This window comes from Rutilus rutilus, assembly GCF_951802725.1.
Source record: "Rutilus rutilus genome assembly, chromosome: 10".
Lineage (NCBI taxonomy): Eukaryota > Metazoa > Chordata > Actinopteri > Cypriniformes > Leuciscidae > Rutilus > Rutilus rutilus.
In genome coordinates, this window is record NC_140215.1 from 39,344,211 (window position 1) to 39,362,503 (window position 18,293).

Below are 18,293 nucleotides of genomic sequence, written 5' to 3' on the forward strand. Positions count from 1 at the left end.
ACAAAGATCCTGGATGTCACAATCAGACAAAGTGACAAGGAGTCACATAGTCAGCAGGGTTCGAACCTGCGTGGGGAGACCCCAATGGTTTTCGAGGCCATCGCCTTAACCTCTCGGTCACGACTGCTCTTGAAAGTGAGTCAGTGATAGTGGTAGTGAGTCACATGCTATTTTCCTTTCTGGAAGTGAGCAGCAGAGGACACCCGGGCCAACCATCAATGTGGATGTGAGCAGCAGAGGATGCACTCAGCTAACATATTGTGTTGGCAAAAAGGAGTTCAACGACGTCTTCACCTACACAAAAACCAGCTCACTTCAGGCTTGAAAAGAGATGTGGGTTGCCCAGTTTTCTGTGTTAGAGAAAAAAAAAAAATGCAGCTCGTACAAAGCTCCTGGATGTCACAATTCCTGTCGCAAACAGACGAAGAGGGTTCGAACCTGCGCGGGGAGACCCCAATGGATTTCAAGTCCATCGCCTTAACCTCTCGGCCACGACTACTCCTGCCACTTCTTGCGTGGGTTTGGTTGTGAAACGCAGTTTGCAGACCAGACAGTTGTCAGCGATTCTTTCTTTTGTATAGTCATGCAGTGTGAAACTGTCATCGGTGCATCGTGCACACAGCAGCAACTGAACGTTAACCCAGATAGTCGTGCAGTGTGAAAAGAACAGTGACTCGACTACTTTGAAAATTGTGCAGTGTGAACGCGGCGTTACAGGCATTCAGAACTCATTTGGTCGCAGGTAACTAAAGGGATCATCTGTTAATAGGCTTGAAGTTGCAACTTCCTAAAATAAAACGACCACTAGAAGACACAATTTCACTAAAATGCTTCAGAATGCAGAAGACTATTGGTCAATAGACAATACTGGTTGAAACTTCACAGAATTGTTCGTCCAAACATTGCATTTGGATTCAGAAGTTTCCATGTCAACACTATCAACGCCAAACTGAATCTGCATCAGTCAGGTGGTACAACTAGAGCACTGCAAGTTGTTTACGTTCATTATCACTATAATGTTATGCATTTTAGACATGAGGCAATTTAGTGCAGTCTTTCGACCTTTGACACTTTACAGACTCTGCTGTGTGTTTTCAAGCGTTTTGAAGGAGGCACGGCTTTGGAGAGTGGGATCTCACGCATTGATTCCAATGAGCCATTATGTGAGAGAACAGCCAAACTAACACTGGAACACAAAAATCTAATTCCTTGTTTTCCCACTTAAAAAAAAAAAAGAAAAAAAGAGAGGAAATGGTCTTACAAGTGTGAGATTTATTTGGTGATAAACAGGGAAAACACCATACATCCAATGGTTAAATCAGCACAGTTAACTGCATGCATAGCCACATTACTTATGGCCAGGACATTTGCCATAAGGGTCAGTTGGCTTTGGAGGTTCGGCTGCAGGCTTCATTGGAGGCTTGGGCGGTCCGGCTGCAGGCTTCACAGGAGGCTTCGGGGGTTCGGCTGCAGGCTTCATTGGAGGCTTGGGCGGTTCGGCTGCAGGCTTCACAGGAGGCTTCGGGGGTTCAGCTGCAGGCTTCATTGGAGGCTTCGGGGGTTCGGCCGCAGGCTTCATTGGAGGCTTCGGGTGTTCGGCTGCAGGCTTCATTGGAGGCTTGGCTGCAGGCTTCACTGGAGGCTTCGGGGGTTCCACTGGAGGCATCACTGGCAGTTCGTCTGATGGCTCCGGAGGTTCGGTAGAAGGCTCCGGCAGTTCAGCAGAAGGCTCCGGCAGTTCGGCAGAAGGCTCCGGCAGTTCGGTAGAAGGCTCCGGCAGTTCGGCAGAAGGCTCCGGCAGTTCGGCAGAAGGCTCCGGCTCTTCGGTAGAAGGCTCCACTGGAAGCTTTACTGGAGGCTTCGGAGGTTCAGCTGCAGGCTTCACTGGAGGCTTTGGAGGTTCGGCTGCAGGCTTCCCTGGAGGCTTCGGCGGTTCGGCTGCAGGCTTCCCTGGAGGCTTCGGAGGTTCAGCTGCAGGCTTCACTGGAGGCTTTGGAGGTTCGGCTGCAGGCTTCCCTGGAGGCTTCGGAGGTTCGGCTGCAGGCTTCCCTGGAGGCTTTGGAGGTTCAGCTGCAGGCTTTCCTGGAGGCTTCGGCGGTTCGGCTGCAGGCTTCACTGGATGGATACAGATAGTCAACTTCAGTCAGTCCGTTTAGAGGCATTCAGTCTCAGATACAGCACAAAACCCAAATACCAAGTTTTACACCTCTTAATTATTAATCATGATCGTATTAATTAATCACATGAATTAATTTTGTAAAGCCATCCTGTGCTATTGGCTGAATACTTTTTACATTGAGAACGATTAATTATAAAACAAGACAAACTGAAATGAGGAAGCTGACCCAAACACTAATATAATAACATAAATACCTGCAAATGGATCCATACACTGATGTCCACATCCATTGCTGCAGCATTTCTCATTGTTCGGACAGTCACTGTCATAGTAACACAACTCTGCACACATTCCTGTTCCAGACTTTGTGCTTGGACACTCCCCTGCCTTTGCTGTTATAGAGACACATGACAGAGAAACCACATCACTGAATACTGAATGTCTCGTACACTGTATGAAAAAAAAAAAAGAAGAGATGATCGTAGGAGGATTTACCGGAATATTCAGTCCATCTACTTCATAGTTTCACGTTTAGGTCAATGTGTTACTTGCAGTTTCTTTGCAATTATTTGTGAAACTTACTAGCAATTCCTGAGTGAAAACATTTGTTCAGGGTTTTTTTTCTGGAAGACGTATAGCATGCATCAATAATTAAAACTCACTGAAAACAGGCGGCACACACGCAGCCCCACAGGGAAATTGACAGCATTTGTGTCCTCCAGAGCAGTCTCTATCAGAAGTGCATCCTCGTCGGGAGGGCACGACCGTCAGCATCGCCGGACACTGACCAGACACTACAGAAGAGGATCATTAGGGGAGACCAGGAAGTACTGTAAAAGTTTGCTTCAGCATTTGCAAGTCAGGGGTTTTGCAATGAGTCTCAAACTTTATAATATTCACACATTTATCTGCTTCAAGTCAAGTAGCTTAGAAGTCTACCATTTTTCACTAAACTGCATCAATCGGTTTCAAAGACTGAGCGTGAAGTTACAACCTACCCCACTGTAGTAGAGTGAGTAATAGTGCAATGCTGATAGAAATCAGTTAATATGTTGTATACAAATTTACTGGTGTACATCTTCAAAAATGATGCCATCCCCATGACCACCCTCATTTCCTTTTTAGCATTTTAATAAGCTACTCAACAGAAAACAAAACAAACATAGAAACCCACTATATATGTAAAACGCAGAGTTATCGGTTATAATTAGCTCCCCACGTTATATTGTAGGCTTATGCATTTGTTAAAACAAAACAAAAAAAAAAACTTTAGGCAAAAGTTTAAACTCAGGATTGATACAGTCCGGTCACAATTTTGCAGCCATATTATAACACTAATGTTCGTGTTTAACAGTAAACAAAAATGCCTATTAGTGATTATATGGGTTTTACTTGTACAATGAAAAATGCATAAAGTTACGACAGTTTGCATATTTATACGTTGCTTATTATTAAAACTAAACCAACACACAAAGATGAACTTCCGCTTGACGTCTGTACTGTATTTTTGTAAGCAGATGTGTCTGAAATCAAATTTTGTAAGGCACTTTATTTATGCACTTCTGCAGGCTGCGTAATGAAGCTAAAACAACTTCTCACCTAGGACTCCAGCGTCTGTTGTGCTTAAACAAGCAGACAGACACAATAAAACAGCACTAAATGAGCAATACACTTGAGCTGTCATCCTCTCGACCTGCAATCTCAAAATCAACTCTGCTGGAAGATGCACTGAATTAGTGAGTCAGGAGGGGGGCGGACAGCAAGGACCACAAAACTACAAAGAAAGACCCCTGTTGCTGCATCAAAATATCAGCTGAGTCCCACAACAAACGCTATCAGAAGAGTTTAAAACACTTTTTGAAGATCCAATTGGGGGTCTGGGTAACTCCAACCCTAATGAATATCACTTGCCTGCAGCTTTCTAATATAGCCTAATCTTGAAGACCTTGATTAGCTTGTTCAGGTGTGTTTGATTAGGGTTGGACGTCGTAATAATTACCGTAATTACGAGATGATTGAATCTGCAGTGGTCAGGTGGTACAGCGATCACGTGGTACAAGTCGGAGCTCTACCACAAGTTACAAGTTGTAATTATGACTAAACTCCTACACCTAAACTCTCCAGGAAATGGATCTCTACTGGAGACTGACATCAAGAGACAAAGGGGCATGTCTAGAATTTGAATCTGAATTTTTCAATTGCTGATTGATTTGCGATGTGAATCCATGCAAGTAATTATGAATGAAAACAATGTTTCCAGCCACTGTAGTGAATATAGGGGAATACACAGCCATGGTTATATCATAGCCAATTTAATATTGGATGGTTTCATATGGATTTGCATATTTGCATAATCAGATAATATTTGTTCACTCAAGCTTTCTATAGACATATTTCTTATCGTGACCGAGGCAAGTAGCCTATAGAATTTTGGTTAATTTCTGTGACGGAGACCGAGACGGCAGAAAGCGCACCCTGTTTGTTTTCTTTATTTTACAAAAGCACAACATTTAATTGTTATTGTGAGTGTATATAAATAAAAGGTTGTTCGCGTTTGTCGAACGCTAATTTAACATGCCCGAAATAAAATCCGATTTTAGAAGAATTTGTAGCGTCACTCGGACAGGTGTGCCAAAACACTTATTTATAAACTAACGACGTCTTCACCTACACAAAACCCTGCTCACTTCAGGCTTGAAAAGAGATGTGGGTTGCCCAATTTTCCGTTTTAGAGAAAAAAGCAGCTCGTACAAAGCTCCTGGATGTCACAATTCCTGTCGCAAACAGACAAAGTGACGGGGAGCCACGTAGTCGGCAGGGTTCGAACCTGCGCGGGGAGACCCCAATGGATTTCAAGTCCATCGCCTTAACCTCTCGGCCACGACTACTCCCGCCAGTGAGTCACATGCTCAGAGAACACCTGGGGCCAACTATCAATGTGGATGGCGAAAATATTGTGTTGGCAAAAAGGAGTTCAACAACGTCTTCACCTACACGAAAAGATGCCATGATCCGGATTTGGACTGGGGATGCTGCGGGCACAACGCAGAGTACTAAATGCTATGGCGAGAAAGCAATCTTTCCACTTGCCCCGGGCCTGCACATACAGAGTCAACGGCAAGCTTCAGCTCAGTTCTCTCAAAGTCCCCCACCACCGCTTGCCTAGACAGTAGGGTCTTTGAGCAACAGCCTCTGGTGGAACGGCATTCTGTCGTTCTATTGCGCACGCGCGACATTAACTGCTACCTCGCGACGTTCTACTGTAACCGTCTACTACGGGAGAACAGCTGATTTGCCGTAGTCGTTACTACGTGACAGATTAAGAATATTAATGTTATGTTTTAGGTTATGTGGCATTGTAATCGTTTCTGTATATCATTAAATGCCAAAAGCAACCCTTCTCTTCCTTTTTAAAATCACTTCCTTTTTTTGTATTTTGTCTGATGATTAAATTACCCCTACGCCATCCTCTTTAATGTTGCTTAGTGATTTTTGCGCTCTTTAGCTCTTTGCCGTTCCATCAGCAGCTGTTGCTTAAAGTCCCTAGTAACCAAGCATTACAGCAGGCAAAACAACACCAAATGCTGGGAAATAACCCCGCCACATCTTAATCTTGAAGAGGAAGACCACCTCTCTCAAAGGCTGGGAAGAGCACAGCAAGAGATTAGGGGAGGTCTGCAACAAACCTTCGCCCGAACAGGGACTTGAACCCTGGACCTTCAGATTAAAAGTCCAAGGCGCTACCATTTGAGCTAGCCGGGCTTTCGCCAGGGAACAGCCACCCTAGGGATATAACAGCACTTTCCCCCTAAAGTGTTCATGCTTTGTCAGCTTAAAGTTTGTGGTATTAAAGGATGAAGACCACAATTTATAAAGGGACGAGAGAGATAGGCTGCTCCTTCCAAAGCTAGGAACACTGACATTGAAAGAGTGGAGTTTTTTTTTCGTGGCATGTTGCTAACTCTAAGGTGGTTTCGACAAAAGAGCAACTGGGACATAATGAGTAGGTTTCTGTTTGACTTTTCTAAGAGAGAACGAATGCAACATTTCAAAACACTAATATCCAAGATTCTCCATAAAATATAATGCGGCGACTCTTGAGCTGCACAACATGAAGGCCGTGAAGTTGTCGGGGGATGCCAAAGCCATTGCTCCGACAGCCTGAATAGAATGGCCAAAATCACATATGATCTGGGCCTTTTGAAACGATGCCCACTTCAGGCTTGAAAAGAGCCCAATGTCCGTGTTCGGAAAAAAAAAGCAGATCGTACAAAGATCCTGGATGTCACAATCAGACAAAGTGACAAGGAGTCACATAGTCAGCAGGGTTCGAACCTGCGTGGGGAGACCCCAATGGTTTTCGAGGCCATCGCCTTAACCTCTCGGTCACGACTGCTCTTGAAAGTGAGTCAGTGATAGTGGTAGTGAGTCACATGCTATTTTCCTTTCTGGAAGTGAGCAGCAGAGGACACCCGGGCCAACCATCAATGTGGATGTGAGCAGCAGAGGATGCACTCAGCTAACATATTGTGTTGGCAAAAAGGAGTTCAACGACGTCTTCACCTACACAAAAACCTGCTCACTTCAGGCTTGAAAAGAGATGTGGGTTGCCCAGTTTTCTGTGTTAGAGAAAAAAAAAAAATGCAGCTCGTACAAAGCTCCTGGATGTCACAATTCCTGTCGCAAACAGACGAAGAGGGTTCGAACCTGCGCGGGGAGACCCCAATGGATTTCAAGTCCATCGCCTTAACCTCTCGGCCACGACTACTCCTGCCACTTCTTGCGTGGGTTTGGTTGTGAAACGCAGTTTGCAGACCAGACAGTTGTCAGCGATTCTTTCTTTTGTATAGTCATGCAGTGTGAAACTGTCATCGGTGCATCGTGCACACAGCAGCAACTGAACGTTAACCCAGATAGTCGTGCAGTGTGAAAAGAACAGTGACTCGACTACTTTGAAAATTGTGCAGTGTGAACGCGGCGTTACAGGCATTCAGAACTCATTTGGTCGCAGGTAACTAAAGGGATCATCTGTTAATAGGCTTGAAGTTGCAACTTCCTAAAATAAAACGACCACTAGAAGACACAATTTCACTAAAATGCTTCAGAATGCAGAAGACTATTGGTCAATAGACAATACTGGTTGAAACTTCACAGAATTGTTCGTCCAAACATTGCATTTGGATTCAGAAGTTTCCATGTCAACACTATCAACGCCAAACTGAATCTGCATCAGTCAGGTGGTACAACTAGAGCACTGCAAGTTGTTTACGTTCATTATCACTATAATGTTATGCATTTTAGACATGAGGCAATTTAGTGCAGTCTTTCGACCTTTGACACTTTACAGACTCTGCTGTGTGTTTTCAAGCGTTTTGAAGGAGGCACGGCTTTGGAGAGTGGGATCTCACGCATTGATTCCAATGAGCCATTATGTGAGAGAACAGCCAAACTAACACTGGAACACAAAAATCTAATTCCTTGTTTTCCCACTTAAAAAAAGAAAAGAAAAAAAGAGAGGAAATGGTCTTACAAGTGTGAGATTTATTTGGTGATAAACAGGGAAAACACCATACATCCAATGGTTAAATCAGCACAGTTAACTGCATGCATAGCCACATTACTTATGGCCAGGACATTTGCCATAAGGGTCAGTTGGCTTTGGAGGTTCGGCTGCAGGCTTCATTGGAGGCTTGGGCGGTCCGGCTGCAGGCTTCACAGGAGGCTTCGGGGGTTCGGCTGCAGGCTTCATTGGAGGCTTGGGCGGTTCGGCTGCAGGCTTCACAGGAGGCTTCGGGGGTTCAGCTGCAGGCTTCATTGGAGGCTTCGGGGGTTCGGCCGCAGGCTTCATTGGAGGCTTCGGGGGTTCGGCTGCAGGCTTCATTGGAGGCTTGGCTGCAGGCTTCACTGGAGGCTTCGGGGGTTCCACTGGAGGCATCACTGGCAGTTCGTCTGATGGCTCCGGAGGTTCGGTAGAAGGCTCCGGCAGTTCAGCAGAAGGCTCCGGCAGTTCGGCAGAAGGCTCCGGCAGTTCGGTAGAAGGCTCCGGCAGTTCGGCAGAAGGCTCCGGCTCTTCGGTAGAAGGCTCCACTGGAAGCTTTACTGGAGGCTTCGGAGGTTCAGCTGCAGGCTTCACTGGAGGCTTTGGAGGTTCGGCTGCAGGCTTCCCTGGAGGCTTCGGCGGTTCGGCTGCAGGCTTCCCTGGAGGCTTCGGCGGTTCGGCTGCAGGCTTCCCTGGAGGCTTCGGAGGTTCAGCTGCAGGCTTCACTGGAGGCTTCGGAGGTTCGGCTGCAGGCTTCCCTGGAGGCTTTGGAGGTTCAGCTGCAGGCTTTCCTGGAGGCTTCGGCGGTTCGGCTGCAGGCTTCACTGGATGGATACAGATAGTCAACTTCAGTCAGTCCGTTTAGAGGCATTCAGTCTCAGATACAGCACAAAACCCAAATACCAAGTTTTACACCTCTTAATTATTAATCATGATCGTATTAATTAATCACATGAATTAATTTTGTAAAGCCATCCTGTGCTATTGGCTGAATACTTTTTACATTGAGAACGATTAATTATAAAACAAGACAAACTGAAATGAGGAAGCTGACCCAAACACTAATATAATAACAAATACCTGCAAATGGATCCATACACTGATGTCCACATCCATTGCTGCAGCATTTCTCATTGTTCGGACAGTCACTGTCATAGTAACACAACTCTGCACACATTCCTGTTCCAGACTTTGTGCTTGGACACTCCCCTGCCTTTGCTGTTATAGGGACACATGACAGAGAAACCACATCACTGAATACTGAATGTCTCGTACACTGTATGAAAAAAAAAAGAAGAGATGATCGTAGGAGGATTTACCGGAATATTCAGTCCATCTACTTCATAGTTTCACGTTTAGGTCAATGTGTTACTTGCAGTTTCTTTGCAATTATTTGTGAAACTTACTAGCAATTCCTGAGTGAAAACATTTGTTCAGGGTTTTTTTTCTGGAAGACGTATAGCATGCATCAATAATTAAAACTCACTGAAAACAGGCGGCACACACGCAGCCCCACAGGGAAATTGACAGCATTTGTGTCCTCCAGAGCAGTCTCTATCAGAAGTGCATCCTCGTCGGGAGGGCACGACCGTCAGCATCGCCGGACACTGACCAGACACTACAGAAGAGGATCATTAGGGGAGACCAGGAAGTACTGTAAAAGTTTGCTTCAGCATTTGCAAGTCAGGGGTTTTGCAATGAGTCTCAAACTTTATAATATTCACACATTTATCTGCTTCAAGTCAAGTAGCTTAGAAGTCTACCATTTTTCACTAAACTGCATCAATCGGTTTCAAAGACTGAGCGTGAAGTTACAACCTACCCCACTGTAGTAGAGTGAGTAATAGTGCAATGCTGATAGAAATCAGTTAATATGTTGTATACAAATTTACTGGTGTACATCTTCAAAAATGATGCCATCCCCATGACCACCCTCATTTCCTTTTTAGCATTTTAATAAGCTACTCAACAGAAAACAAAACAAACATAGAAACCCACTATATATGTAAAACGCAGAGTTATCGGTTATAATTAGCTCCCCACGTTATATTGTAGGCTTATGCATTTGTTAAAACAAAACAAACAAAAAAACTTTAGGCAAAAGTTTAAACTCAGGATTGATACAGTCCGGTAACAATTTTGCAGCCATATTATAACACTAATGTTCGTGTTTAACAGTAAACAAAAATGCCTATTAGTGATTATATGGGTTTTACTTGTACAATGAAAAATGCATAAAGTTACGACAGTTTGCATATTTATACGTTGCTTATTATTAAAACTAAACCAACACACAAAGATGAACTTCCACTGGACGTCTGTACTGTATTTTTGTAAGCAGATGTGTCTGAAATCAAATTTTGTAAGGCACTTTATTTATGCACTTCTGCAGGCTGCGTAATGAAGCTAAAACAACTTCTCACCTAGGACTCCAGCGTCTGTTGTGCTTAAACAAGCAGACAGACACAATAAAACAGCACTAAATGAGCAATACACTTGAGCTGTCATCCTCTCGACCTGCAATCTCAAAAGCAACTCTGCTGGAAGATGCACTGAATTAGTGAGTCAGGAGGGGGGCGGACAGCAAGGACCACAAAACTACAAAGAAAGACCCCTGTTGCTGCATCAAAATATCAGCTGAGTCCCACAACAAACGCTATCAGAAGAGTTTAAAACACTTTTTGAAGATCCAATTGGGGGTCTGGGTAACTCCAACCCTAATGAATATCACTTGCCTGCAGCTTTCTAATATAGCCTAATCTTGAAGACCTTGATTAGCTTGTTCAGGTGTGTTTGATTAGGGTTGGACGTCGTAATAATTACCGTAATTACGAGATGATTGAATCTGCAGTGGTCAGGTGGTACAGCGATCACGTGGTACAAGTCGGAGTTCTACCACAAGTTACAAGTTGTAATTATGACTAAACTCCTACACCTAAACTCTCCAGGAAATGGATCTCTACTGGAGACTGACATCAAGAGACAAAGGGGCATGTCTAGAATTTGAATCTGAATTTTTCAATTGCTGATTGATTTACGATGTGAATCCATGCAAGTAATTATGAATGAAAACAATGTTTCCAGCCACTGTAGTGAATATAGGGGAATACACAGCCATGGTTATATCATAGCCAATTTAATATTGGATGGTTTCATATGGATTTGCATATTTGCATAATCAGATAATATTTGTTCACTCAAGCTTTCTATAGACATATTTCTTATCGTGACCGAGGCAAGTAGCCTATAGAATTTTGGTTAATTTCTGTGACGGAGACCGAGACGGCAGAAAGCGCACCCTGTTTGTTTTCTTTATTTTACAAAAGCACAACATTTAATTGTTATTGTGAGTGTATATAAATAAAAGGTTGTTCGCGTTTGTCGAACGCTAATTTAACATGCCCGAAATAAAATCCGATTTTAGAAGAATTTGTAGCGTCACTCGGACAGGTGTGCCAAAACACTTATTTATAAACTAACAATTTTCCGTTTTAGAGAAAAAAGCAGCTCGTACAAAGCTCCTGGATGTCACAATTCCTGTCGCAAACAGACAAAGTGACGGGGAGCCACGTAGTCGGCAGGGTTCGAACCTGCGCGGGGAGACCCCAATGGATTTCAAGTCCATCGCCTTAACCTCTCGGCCACGACTACTCCCGCCAGTGAGTCACATGCTCAGAGAACACCTGGGGCCAACTATCAATGTGGATGGCGAAAATATTGTGTTGGCAAAAAGGAGTTCAACAACGTCTTCACCTACACGAAAAGATGCCATGATCCGGATTTGGACTGGGGATCGTACAAAGATCCTGGATGTCACAATCAGACAAAGTGACAAGGAGTCACATAGTCAGCAGGGTTCGAACCTGCGTGGGGAGACCCCAATGGTTTTCGAGGCCATCGCCTTAACCTCTCGGTCACGACTGCTCTTGAAAGTGAGTCAGTGATAGTGGTAGTGAGTCACATGCTATTTTCCTTTCTGGAAGTGAGCAGCAGAGGACACCCGGGCCAACCATCAATGTGGATGTGAGCAGCAGAGGATGCACTCAGCTAACATATTGTGTTGGCAAAAAGGAGTTCAACGACGTCTTCACCTACACAAAAACCAGCTCACTTCAGGCTTGAAAAGAGATGTGGGTTGCCCAGTTTTCTGTGTTAGAGAAAAAAAAAAAATGCAGCTCGTACAAAGCTCCTGGATGTCACAATTCCTGTCGCAAACAGACGAAGAGGGTTCGAACCTGCGCGGGGAGACCCCAATGGATTTCAAGTCCATCGCCTTAACCTCTCGGCCACGACTACTCCTGCCACTTCTTGCGTGGGTTTGGTTGTGAAACGCAGTTTGCAGACCAGACAGTTGTCAGCGATTCTTTCTTTTGTATAGTCATGCAGTGTGAAACTGTCATCGGTGCATCGTGCACACAGCAGCAACTGAACGTTAACCCAGATAGTCGTGCAGTGTGAAAAGAACAGTGACTCGACTACTTTGAAAATTGTGCAGTGTGAACGCGGCGTTACAGGCATTCAGAACTCATTTGGTCGCAGGTAACTAAAGGGATCATCTGTTAATAGGCTTGAAGTTGCAACTTCCTAAAATAAAACGACCACTAGAAGACACAATTTCACTAAAATGCTTCAGAATGCAGAAGACTATTGGTCAATAGACAATACTGGTTGAAACTTCACAGAATTGTTCGTCCAAACATTGCATTTGGATTCAGAAGTTTCCATGTCAACACTATCAACGCCAAACTGAATCTGCATCAGTCAGGTGGTACAACTAGAGCACTGCAAGTTGTTTACGTTCATTATCACTATAATGTTATGCATTTTAGACATGAGGCAATTTAGTGCAGTCTTTCGACCTTTGACACTTTACAGACTCTGCTGTGTGTTTTCAAGCGTTTTGAAGGAGGCACGGCTTTGGAGAGTGGGATCTCACGCATTGATTCCAATGAGCCATTATGTGAGAGAACAGCCAAACTAACACTGGAACACAAAAATCTAATTCCTTGTTTTCCCACTTAAAAAAAGAAAAGAAAAAAAGAGAGGAAATGGTCTTACAAGTGTGAGATTTATTTGGTGATAAACAGGGAAAACACCATACATCCAATGGTTAAATCAGCACAGTTAACTGCATGCATAGCCACATTACTTATGGCCAGGACATTTGCCATAAGGGTCAGTTGGCTTTGGAGGTTCGGCTGCAGGCTTCATTGGAGGCTTGGGCGGTCCGGCTGCAGGCTTCACAGGAGGCTTCGGGGGTTCGGCTGCAGGCTTCATTGGAGGCTTGGGCGGTTCGGCTGCAGGCTTCACAGGAGGCTTCGGGGGTTCAGCTGCAGGCTTCATTGGAGGCTTCGGGGGTTCGGCCGCAGGCTTCATTGGAGGCTTCGGGGGTTCGGCTGCAGGCTTCATTGGAGGCTTGGCTGCAGGCTTCACTGGAGGCTTCGGGGGTTCCACTGGAGGCATCACTGGCAGTTCGTCTGATGGCTCCGGAGGTTCGGTAGAAGGCTCCGGCAGTTCAGCAGAAGGCTCCGGCAGTTCGGCAGAAGGCTCCGGCAGTTCGGTAGAAGGCTCCGGCAGTTCGGCAGAAGGCTCCGGCAGTTCGGCAGAAGGCTCCGGCTCTTCGGTAGAAGGCTCCACTGGAAGCTTTACTGGAGGCTTCGGAGGTTCAGCTGCAGGCTTCACTGGAGGCTTTGGAGGTTCGGCTGCAGGCTTCCCTGGAGGCTTCGGCGGTTCGGCTGCAGGCTTCCCTGGAGGCTTCGGCGGTTCGGCTGCAGGCTTCCCTGGAGGCTTCGGAGGTTCAGCTGCAGGCTTCACTGGAGGCTTTGGAGGTTCGGCTGCAGGCTTCCCTGGAGGCTTCGGAGGTTCGGCTGCAGGCTTCCCTGGAGGCTTTGGAGGTTCAGCTGCAGGCTTTCCTGGAGGCTTCGGCGGTTCGGCTGCAGGCTTCACTGGATGGATACAGATAGTCAACTTCAGTCAGTCCGTTTAGAGGCATTCAGTCTCAGATACAGCACAAAACCCAAATACCAAGTTTTACACCTCTTAATTATTAATCATGATCGTATTAATTAATCACATGAATTAATTTTGTAAAGCCATCCTGTGCTATTGGCTGAATACTTTTTACATTGAGAACGATTAATTATAAAACAAGACAAACTGAAATGAGGAAGCTGACCCAAACACTAATATAATAACAAATACCTGCAAATGGATCCATACACTGATGTCCACATCCATTGCTGCAGCATTTCTCATTGTTCGGACAGTCACTGTCATAGTAACACAACTCTGCACACATTCCTGTTCCAGACTTTGTGCTTGGACACTCCCCTGCCTTTGCTGTTATAGGGACACATGACAGAGAAACCACATCACTGAATACTGAATGTCTCGTACACTGTATGAAAAAAAAAAGAAGAGATGATCGTAGGAGGATTTACCGGAATATTCAGTCCATCTACTTCATAGTTTCACGTTTAGGTCAATGTGTTACTTGCAGTTTCTTTGCAATTATTTGTGAAACTTACTAGCAATTCCTGAGTGAAAACATTTGTTCAGGGTTTTTTTTCTGGAAGACGTATAGCATGCATCAATAATTAAAACTCACTGAAAACAGGCGGCACACACGCAGCCCCACAGGGAAATTGACAGCATTTGTGTCCTCCAGAGCAGTCTCTATCAGAAGTGCATCCTCGTCGGGAGGGCACGACCGTCAGCATCGCCGGACACTGACCAGACACTACAGAAGAGGATCATTAGGGGAGACCAGGAAGTACTGTAAAAGTTTGCTTCAGCATTTGCAAGTCAGGGGTTTTGCAATGAGTCTCAAACTTTATAATATTCACACATTTATCTGCTTCAAGTCAAGTAGCTTAGAAGTCTACCATTTTTCACTAAACTGCATCAATCGGTTTCAAAGACTGAGCGTGAAGTTACAACCTACCCCACTGTAGTAGAGTGAGTAATAGTGCAATGCTGATAGAAATCAGTTAATATGTTGTATACAAATTTACTGGTGTACATCTTCAAAAATGATGCCATCCCCATGACCACCCTCATTTCCTTTTTAGCATTTTAATAAGCTACTCAACAGAAAACAAAACAAACATAGAAACCCACTATATATGTAAAACGCAGAGTTATCGGTTATAATTAGCTCCCCACGTTATATTGTAGGCTTATGCATTTGTTAAAACAAAACAAAAAAAAAAACTTTAGGCAAAAGTTTAAACTCAGGATTGATACAGTCCGGTCACAATTTTGCAGCCATATTATAACACTAATGTTCGTGTTTAACAGTAAACAAAAATGCCTATTAGTGATTATATGGGTTTTACTTGTACAATGAAAAATGCATAAAGTTACGACAGTTTGCATATTTATACGTTGCTTATTATTAAAACTAAACCAACACACAAAGATGAACTTCCGCTTGACGTCTGTACTGTATTTTTGTAAGCAGATGTGTCTGAAATCAAATTTTGTAAGGCACTTTATTTATGCACTTCTGCAGGCTGCGTAATGAAGCTAAAACAACTTCTCACCTAGGACTCCAGCGTCTGTTGTGCTTAAACAAGCAGACAGACACAATAAAACAGCACTAAATGAGCAATACACTTGAGCTGTCATCCTCTCGACCTGCAATCTCAAAATCAACTCTGCTGGAAGATGCACTGAATTAGTGAGTCAGGAGGGGGGCGGACAGCAAGGACCACAAAACTACAAAGAAAGACCCCTGTTGCTGCATCAAAATATCAGCTGAGTCCCACAACAAACGCTATCAGAAGAGTTTAAAACACTTTTTGAAGATCCAATTGGGGGTCTGGGTAACTCCAACCCTAATGAATATCACTTGCCTGCAGCTTTCTAATATAGCCTAATCTTGAAGACCTTGATTAGCTTGTTCAGGTGTGTTTGATTAGGGTTGGACGTCGTAATAATTACCGTAATTACGAGATGATTGAATCTGCAGTGGTCAGGTGGTACAGCGATCACGTGGTACAAGTCGGAGCTCTACCACAAGTTACAAGTTGTAATTATGACTAAACTCCTACACCTAAACTCTCCAGGAAATGGATCTCTACTGGAGACTGACATCAAGAGACAAAGGGGCATGTCTAGAATTTGAATCTGAATTTTTCAATTGCTGATTGATTTGCGATGTGAATCCATGCAAGTAATTATGAATGAAAACAATGTTTCCAGCCACTGTAGTGAATATAGGGGAATACACAGCCATGGTTATATCATAGCCAATTTAATATTGGATGGTTTCATATGGATTTGCATATTTGCATAATCAGATAATATTTGTTCACTCAAGCTTTCTATAGACATATTTCTTATCGTGACCGAGGCAAGTAGCCTATAGAATTTTGGTTAATTTCTGTGACGGAGACCGAGACGGCAGAAAGCGCACCCTGTTTGTTTTCTTTATTTTACAAAAGCACAACATTTAATTGTTATTGTGAGTGTATATAAATAAAAGGTTGTTCGCGTTTGTCGAACGCTAATTTAACATGCCCGAAATAAAATCCGATTTTAGAAGAATTTGTAGCGTCACTCGGACAGGTGTGCCAAAACACTTATTTATAAACTAACGACGTCTTCACCTACACAAAACCCTGCTCACTTCAGGCTTGAAAAGAGATGTGGGTTGCCCAATTTTCCGTTTTAGAGAAAAAAGCAGCTCGTACAAAGCTCCTGGATGTCACAATTCCTGTCGCAAACAGACAAAGTGACGGGGAGCCACGTAGTCGGCAGGGTTCGAACCTGCGCGGGGAGACCCCAATGGATTTCAAGTCCATCGCCTTAACCTCTCGGCCACGACTACTCCCGCCAGTGAGTCACATGCTCAGAGAACACCTGGGGCCAACTATCAATGTGGATGGCGAAAATATTGTGTTGGCAAAAAGGAGTTCAACAACGTCTTCACCTACACGAAAAGATGCCATGATCCGGATTTGGACTGGGGATGCTGCGGGCACAACGCAGAGTACTAAATGCTATGGCGAGAAAGCAATCTTTCCACTTGCCCCGGGCCTGCACATACAGAGTCAACGGCAAGCTTCAGCTCAGTTCTCTCAAAGTCCCCCACCACCGCTTGCCTAGACAGTAGGGTCTTTGAGCAACAGCCTCTGGTGGAACGGCATTCTGTCGTTCTATTGCGCACGCGCGACATTAACTGCTACCTCGCGACGTTCTACTGTAACCGTCTACTACGGGAGAACAGCTGATTTGCCGTAGTCGTTACTACGTGACAGATTAAGAATATTAATGTTATGTTTTAGGTTATGTGGCATTGTAATCGTTTCTGTATATCATTAAATGCCAAAAGCAACCCTTCTCTTCCTTTTTAAAATCACTTCCTTTTTTTGTATTTTGTCTGATGATTAAATTACCCCTACGCCATCCTCTTTAATGTTGCTTAGTGATTTTTGCGCTCTTTAGCTCTTTGCCGTTCCATCAGCAGCTGTTGCTTAAAGTCCCTAGTAACCAAGCATTACAGCAGGCAAAACAACACCAAATGCTGGGAAATAACCCCGCCACATCTTAATCTTGAAGAGGAAGACCACCTCTCTCAAAGGCTGGGAAGAGCACAGCAAGAGATTAGGGGAGGTCTGCAACAAACCTTCGCCCGAACAGGGACTTGAACCCTGGACCTTCAGATTAAAAGTCCAAGGCGCTACCATTTGAGCTAGCCGGGCTTTCGCCAGGGAACAGCCACCCTAGGGATATAACAGCACTTTCCCCCTAAAGTGTTCATGCTTTGTCAGCTTAAAGTTTGTGGTATTAAAGGATGAAGACCACAATTTATAAAGGGACGAGAGAGATAGGCTGCTCCTTCCAAAGCTAGGAACACTGACATTGAAAGAGTGGAGTTTTTTTTTCGTGGCATGTTGCTAACTCTAAGGTGGTTTCGACAAAAGAGCAACTGGGACATAATGAGTAGGTTTCTGTTTGACTTTTCTAAGAGAGAACGAATGCAACATTTCAAAACACTAATATCCAAGATTCTCCATAAAATATAATGCGGCGACTCTTGAGCTGCACAACATGAAGGCCGTGAAGTTGTCGGGGGATGCCAAAGCCATTGCTCCGACAGCCTGAATAGAATGGCCAAAATCACATATGATCTGGGCCTTTTGAAACGATGCCCACTTCAGGCTTGAAAAGAGCCCAATGTCCGTGTTCGGAAAAAAAAAGCAGATCGTACAAAGATCCTGGATGTCACAATCAGACAAAGTGACAAGGAGTCACATAGTCAGCAGGGTTCGAACCTGCGTGGGGAGACCCCAATGGTTTTCGAGGCCATCGCCTTAACCTCTCGGTCACGACTGCTCTTGAAAGTGAGTCAGTGATAGTGGTAGTGAGTCACATGCTATTTTCCTTTCTGGAAGTGAGCAGCAGAGGACACCCGGGCCAACCATCAATGTGGATGTGAGCAGCAGAGGATGCACTCAGCTAACATATTGTGTTGGCAAAAAGGAGTTCAACGACGTCTTCACCTACACAAAAACCTGCTCACTTCAGGCTTGAAAAGAGATGTGGGTTGCCCAGTTTTCTGTGTTAGAGAAAAAAAAAAAATGCAGCTCGTACAAAGCTCCTGGATGTCACAATTCCTGTCGCAAACAG

General features: G+C 44.4%; 3 protein-coding genes across 11 annotated transcripts; all 3 read right to left on the reverse strand.

The window, feature by feature from the left end:
- Positions 1-1,252: 1,252 nt before the first annotated feature.
- LOC311298714 (uncharacterized protein) lies at positions 1,253-4,086 on the reverse strand. Of its 2 annotated transcripts, XM_084421856.1 has the most exons (5): positions 3,719-4,032; positions 2,782-2,913; positions 2,615-2,710; positions 2,374-2,511; positions 1,253-2,115 (listed from the first exon to the last, which is right to left on the reverse strand). In XM_084421856.1, exons 4-5 carry the CDS (start codon positions 2,468-2,470, stop codon positions 1,349-1,351), a joined length of 864 nt encoding a protein of 287 aa, XP_084277982.1. In that variant the 5' UTR covers positions 2,471-2,511; positions 2,615-2,710; positions 2,782-2,913; positions 3,719-4,032; the 3' UTR covers positions 1,253-1,348. The 2 variants fall into 2 exon arrangements, with proteins under 2 accessions (XP_084277982.1, XP_084277981.1); XM_084421855.1 differs by lacking the exon at positions 2,615-2,710 and having other exon boundaries at positions 3,719-4,086.
- Positions 4,087-7,640: 3,554 nt separating this feature from the next.
- On the reverse strand, positions 7,641-10,449 carry LOC311298715 (uncharacterized protein). Of its 5 annotated transcripts, XM_084421861.1 has the most exons (5): positions 10,082-10,395; positions 9,145-9,276; positions 8,978-9,073; positions 8,739-8,876; positions 7,641-8,482 (listed from the first exon to the last, which is right to left on the reverse strand). In XM_084421861.1, the coding sequence occupies exons 4-5, from the start codon at positions 8,833-8,835 to the stop codon at positions 7,737-7,739; spliced, it is 843 nt and encodes a 280-aa protein (XP_084277987.1). In that variant the 5' UTR covers positions 8,836-8,876; positions 8,978-9,073; positions 9,145-9,276; positions 10,082-10,395; the 3' UTR covers positions 7,641-7,736. The 5 variants fall into 5 exon arrangements, with proteins under 5 accessions (XP_084277987.1, XP_084277983.1, XP_084277986.1 ...); XM_084421857.1 differs by lacking the exon at positions 8,978-9,073 and having other exon boundaries at positions 10,082-10,449; XM_084421860.1 differs by lacking the exon at positions 8,978-9,073 and having other exon boundaries at positions 7,641-8,317; positions 10,082-10,384.
- A 2,258-nt stretch (positions 10,450-12,707) lies between these two features.
- LOC311298716 (uncharacterized protein) lies at positions 12,708-15,570 on the reverse strand. Of its 4 annotated transcripts, XM_084421865.1 has the most exons (5): positions 15,203-15,516; positions 14,266-14,397; positions 14,099-14,194; positions 13,860-13,997; positions 12,708-13,603 (listed from the first exon to the last, which is right to left on the reverse strand). In XM_084421865.1, exons 4-5 carry the CDS (start codon positions 13,954-13,956, stop codon positions 12,804-12,806), a joined length of 897 nt encoding a protein of 298 aa, XP_084277991.1. In that variant the 5' UTR covers positions 13,957-13,997; positions 14,099-14,194; positions 14,266-14,397; positions 15,203-15,516; the 3' UTR covers positions 12,708-12,803. The 4 variants fall into 4 exon arrangements, with proteins under 4 accessions (XP_084277991.1, XP_084277988.1, XP_084277990.1 ...); XM_084421862.1 differs by lacking the exon at positions 14,099-14,194 and having other exon boundaries at positions 15,203-15,570; XM_084421864.1 differs by lacking the exon at positions 14,099-14,194 and having other exon boundaries at positions 12,708-13,405.
- Between the last annotated feature and the right edge of the window lie 2,723 nt (positions 15,571-18,293).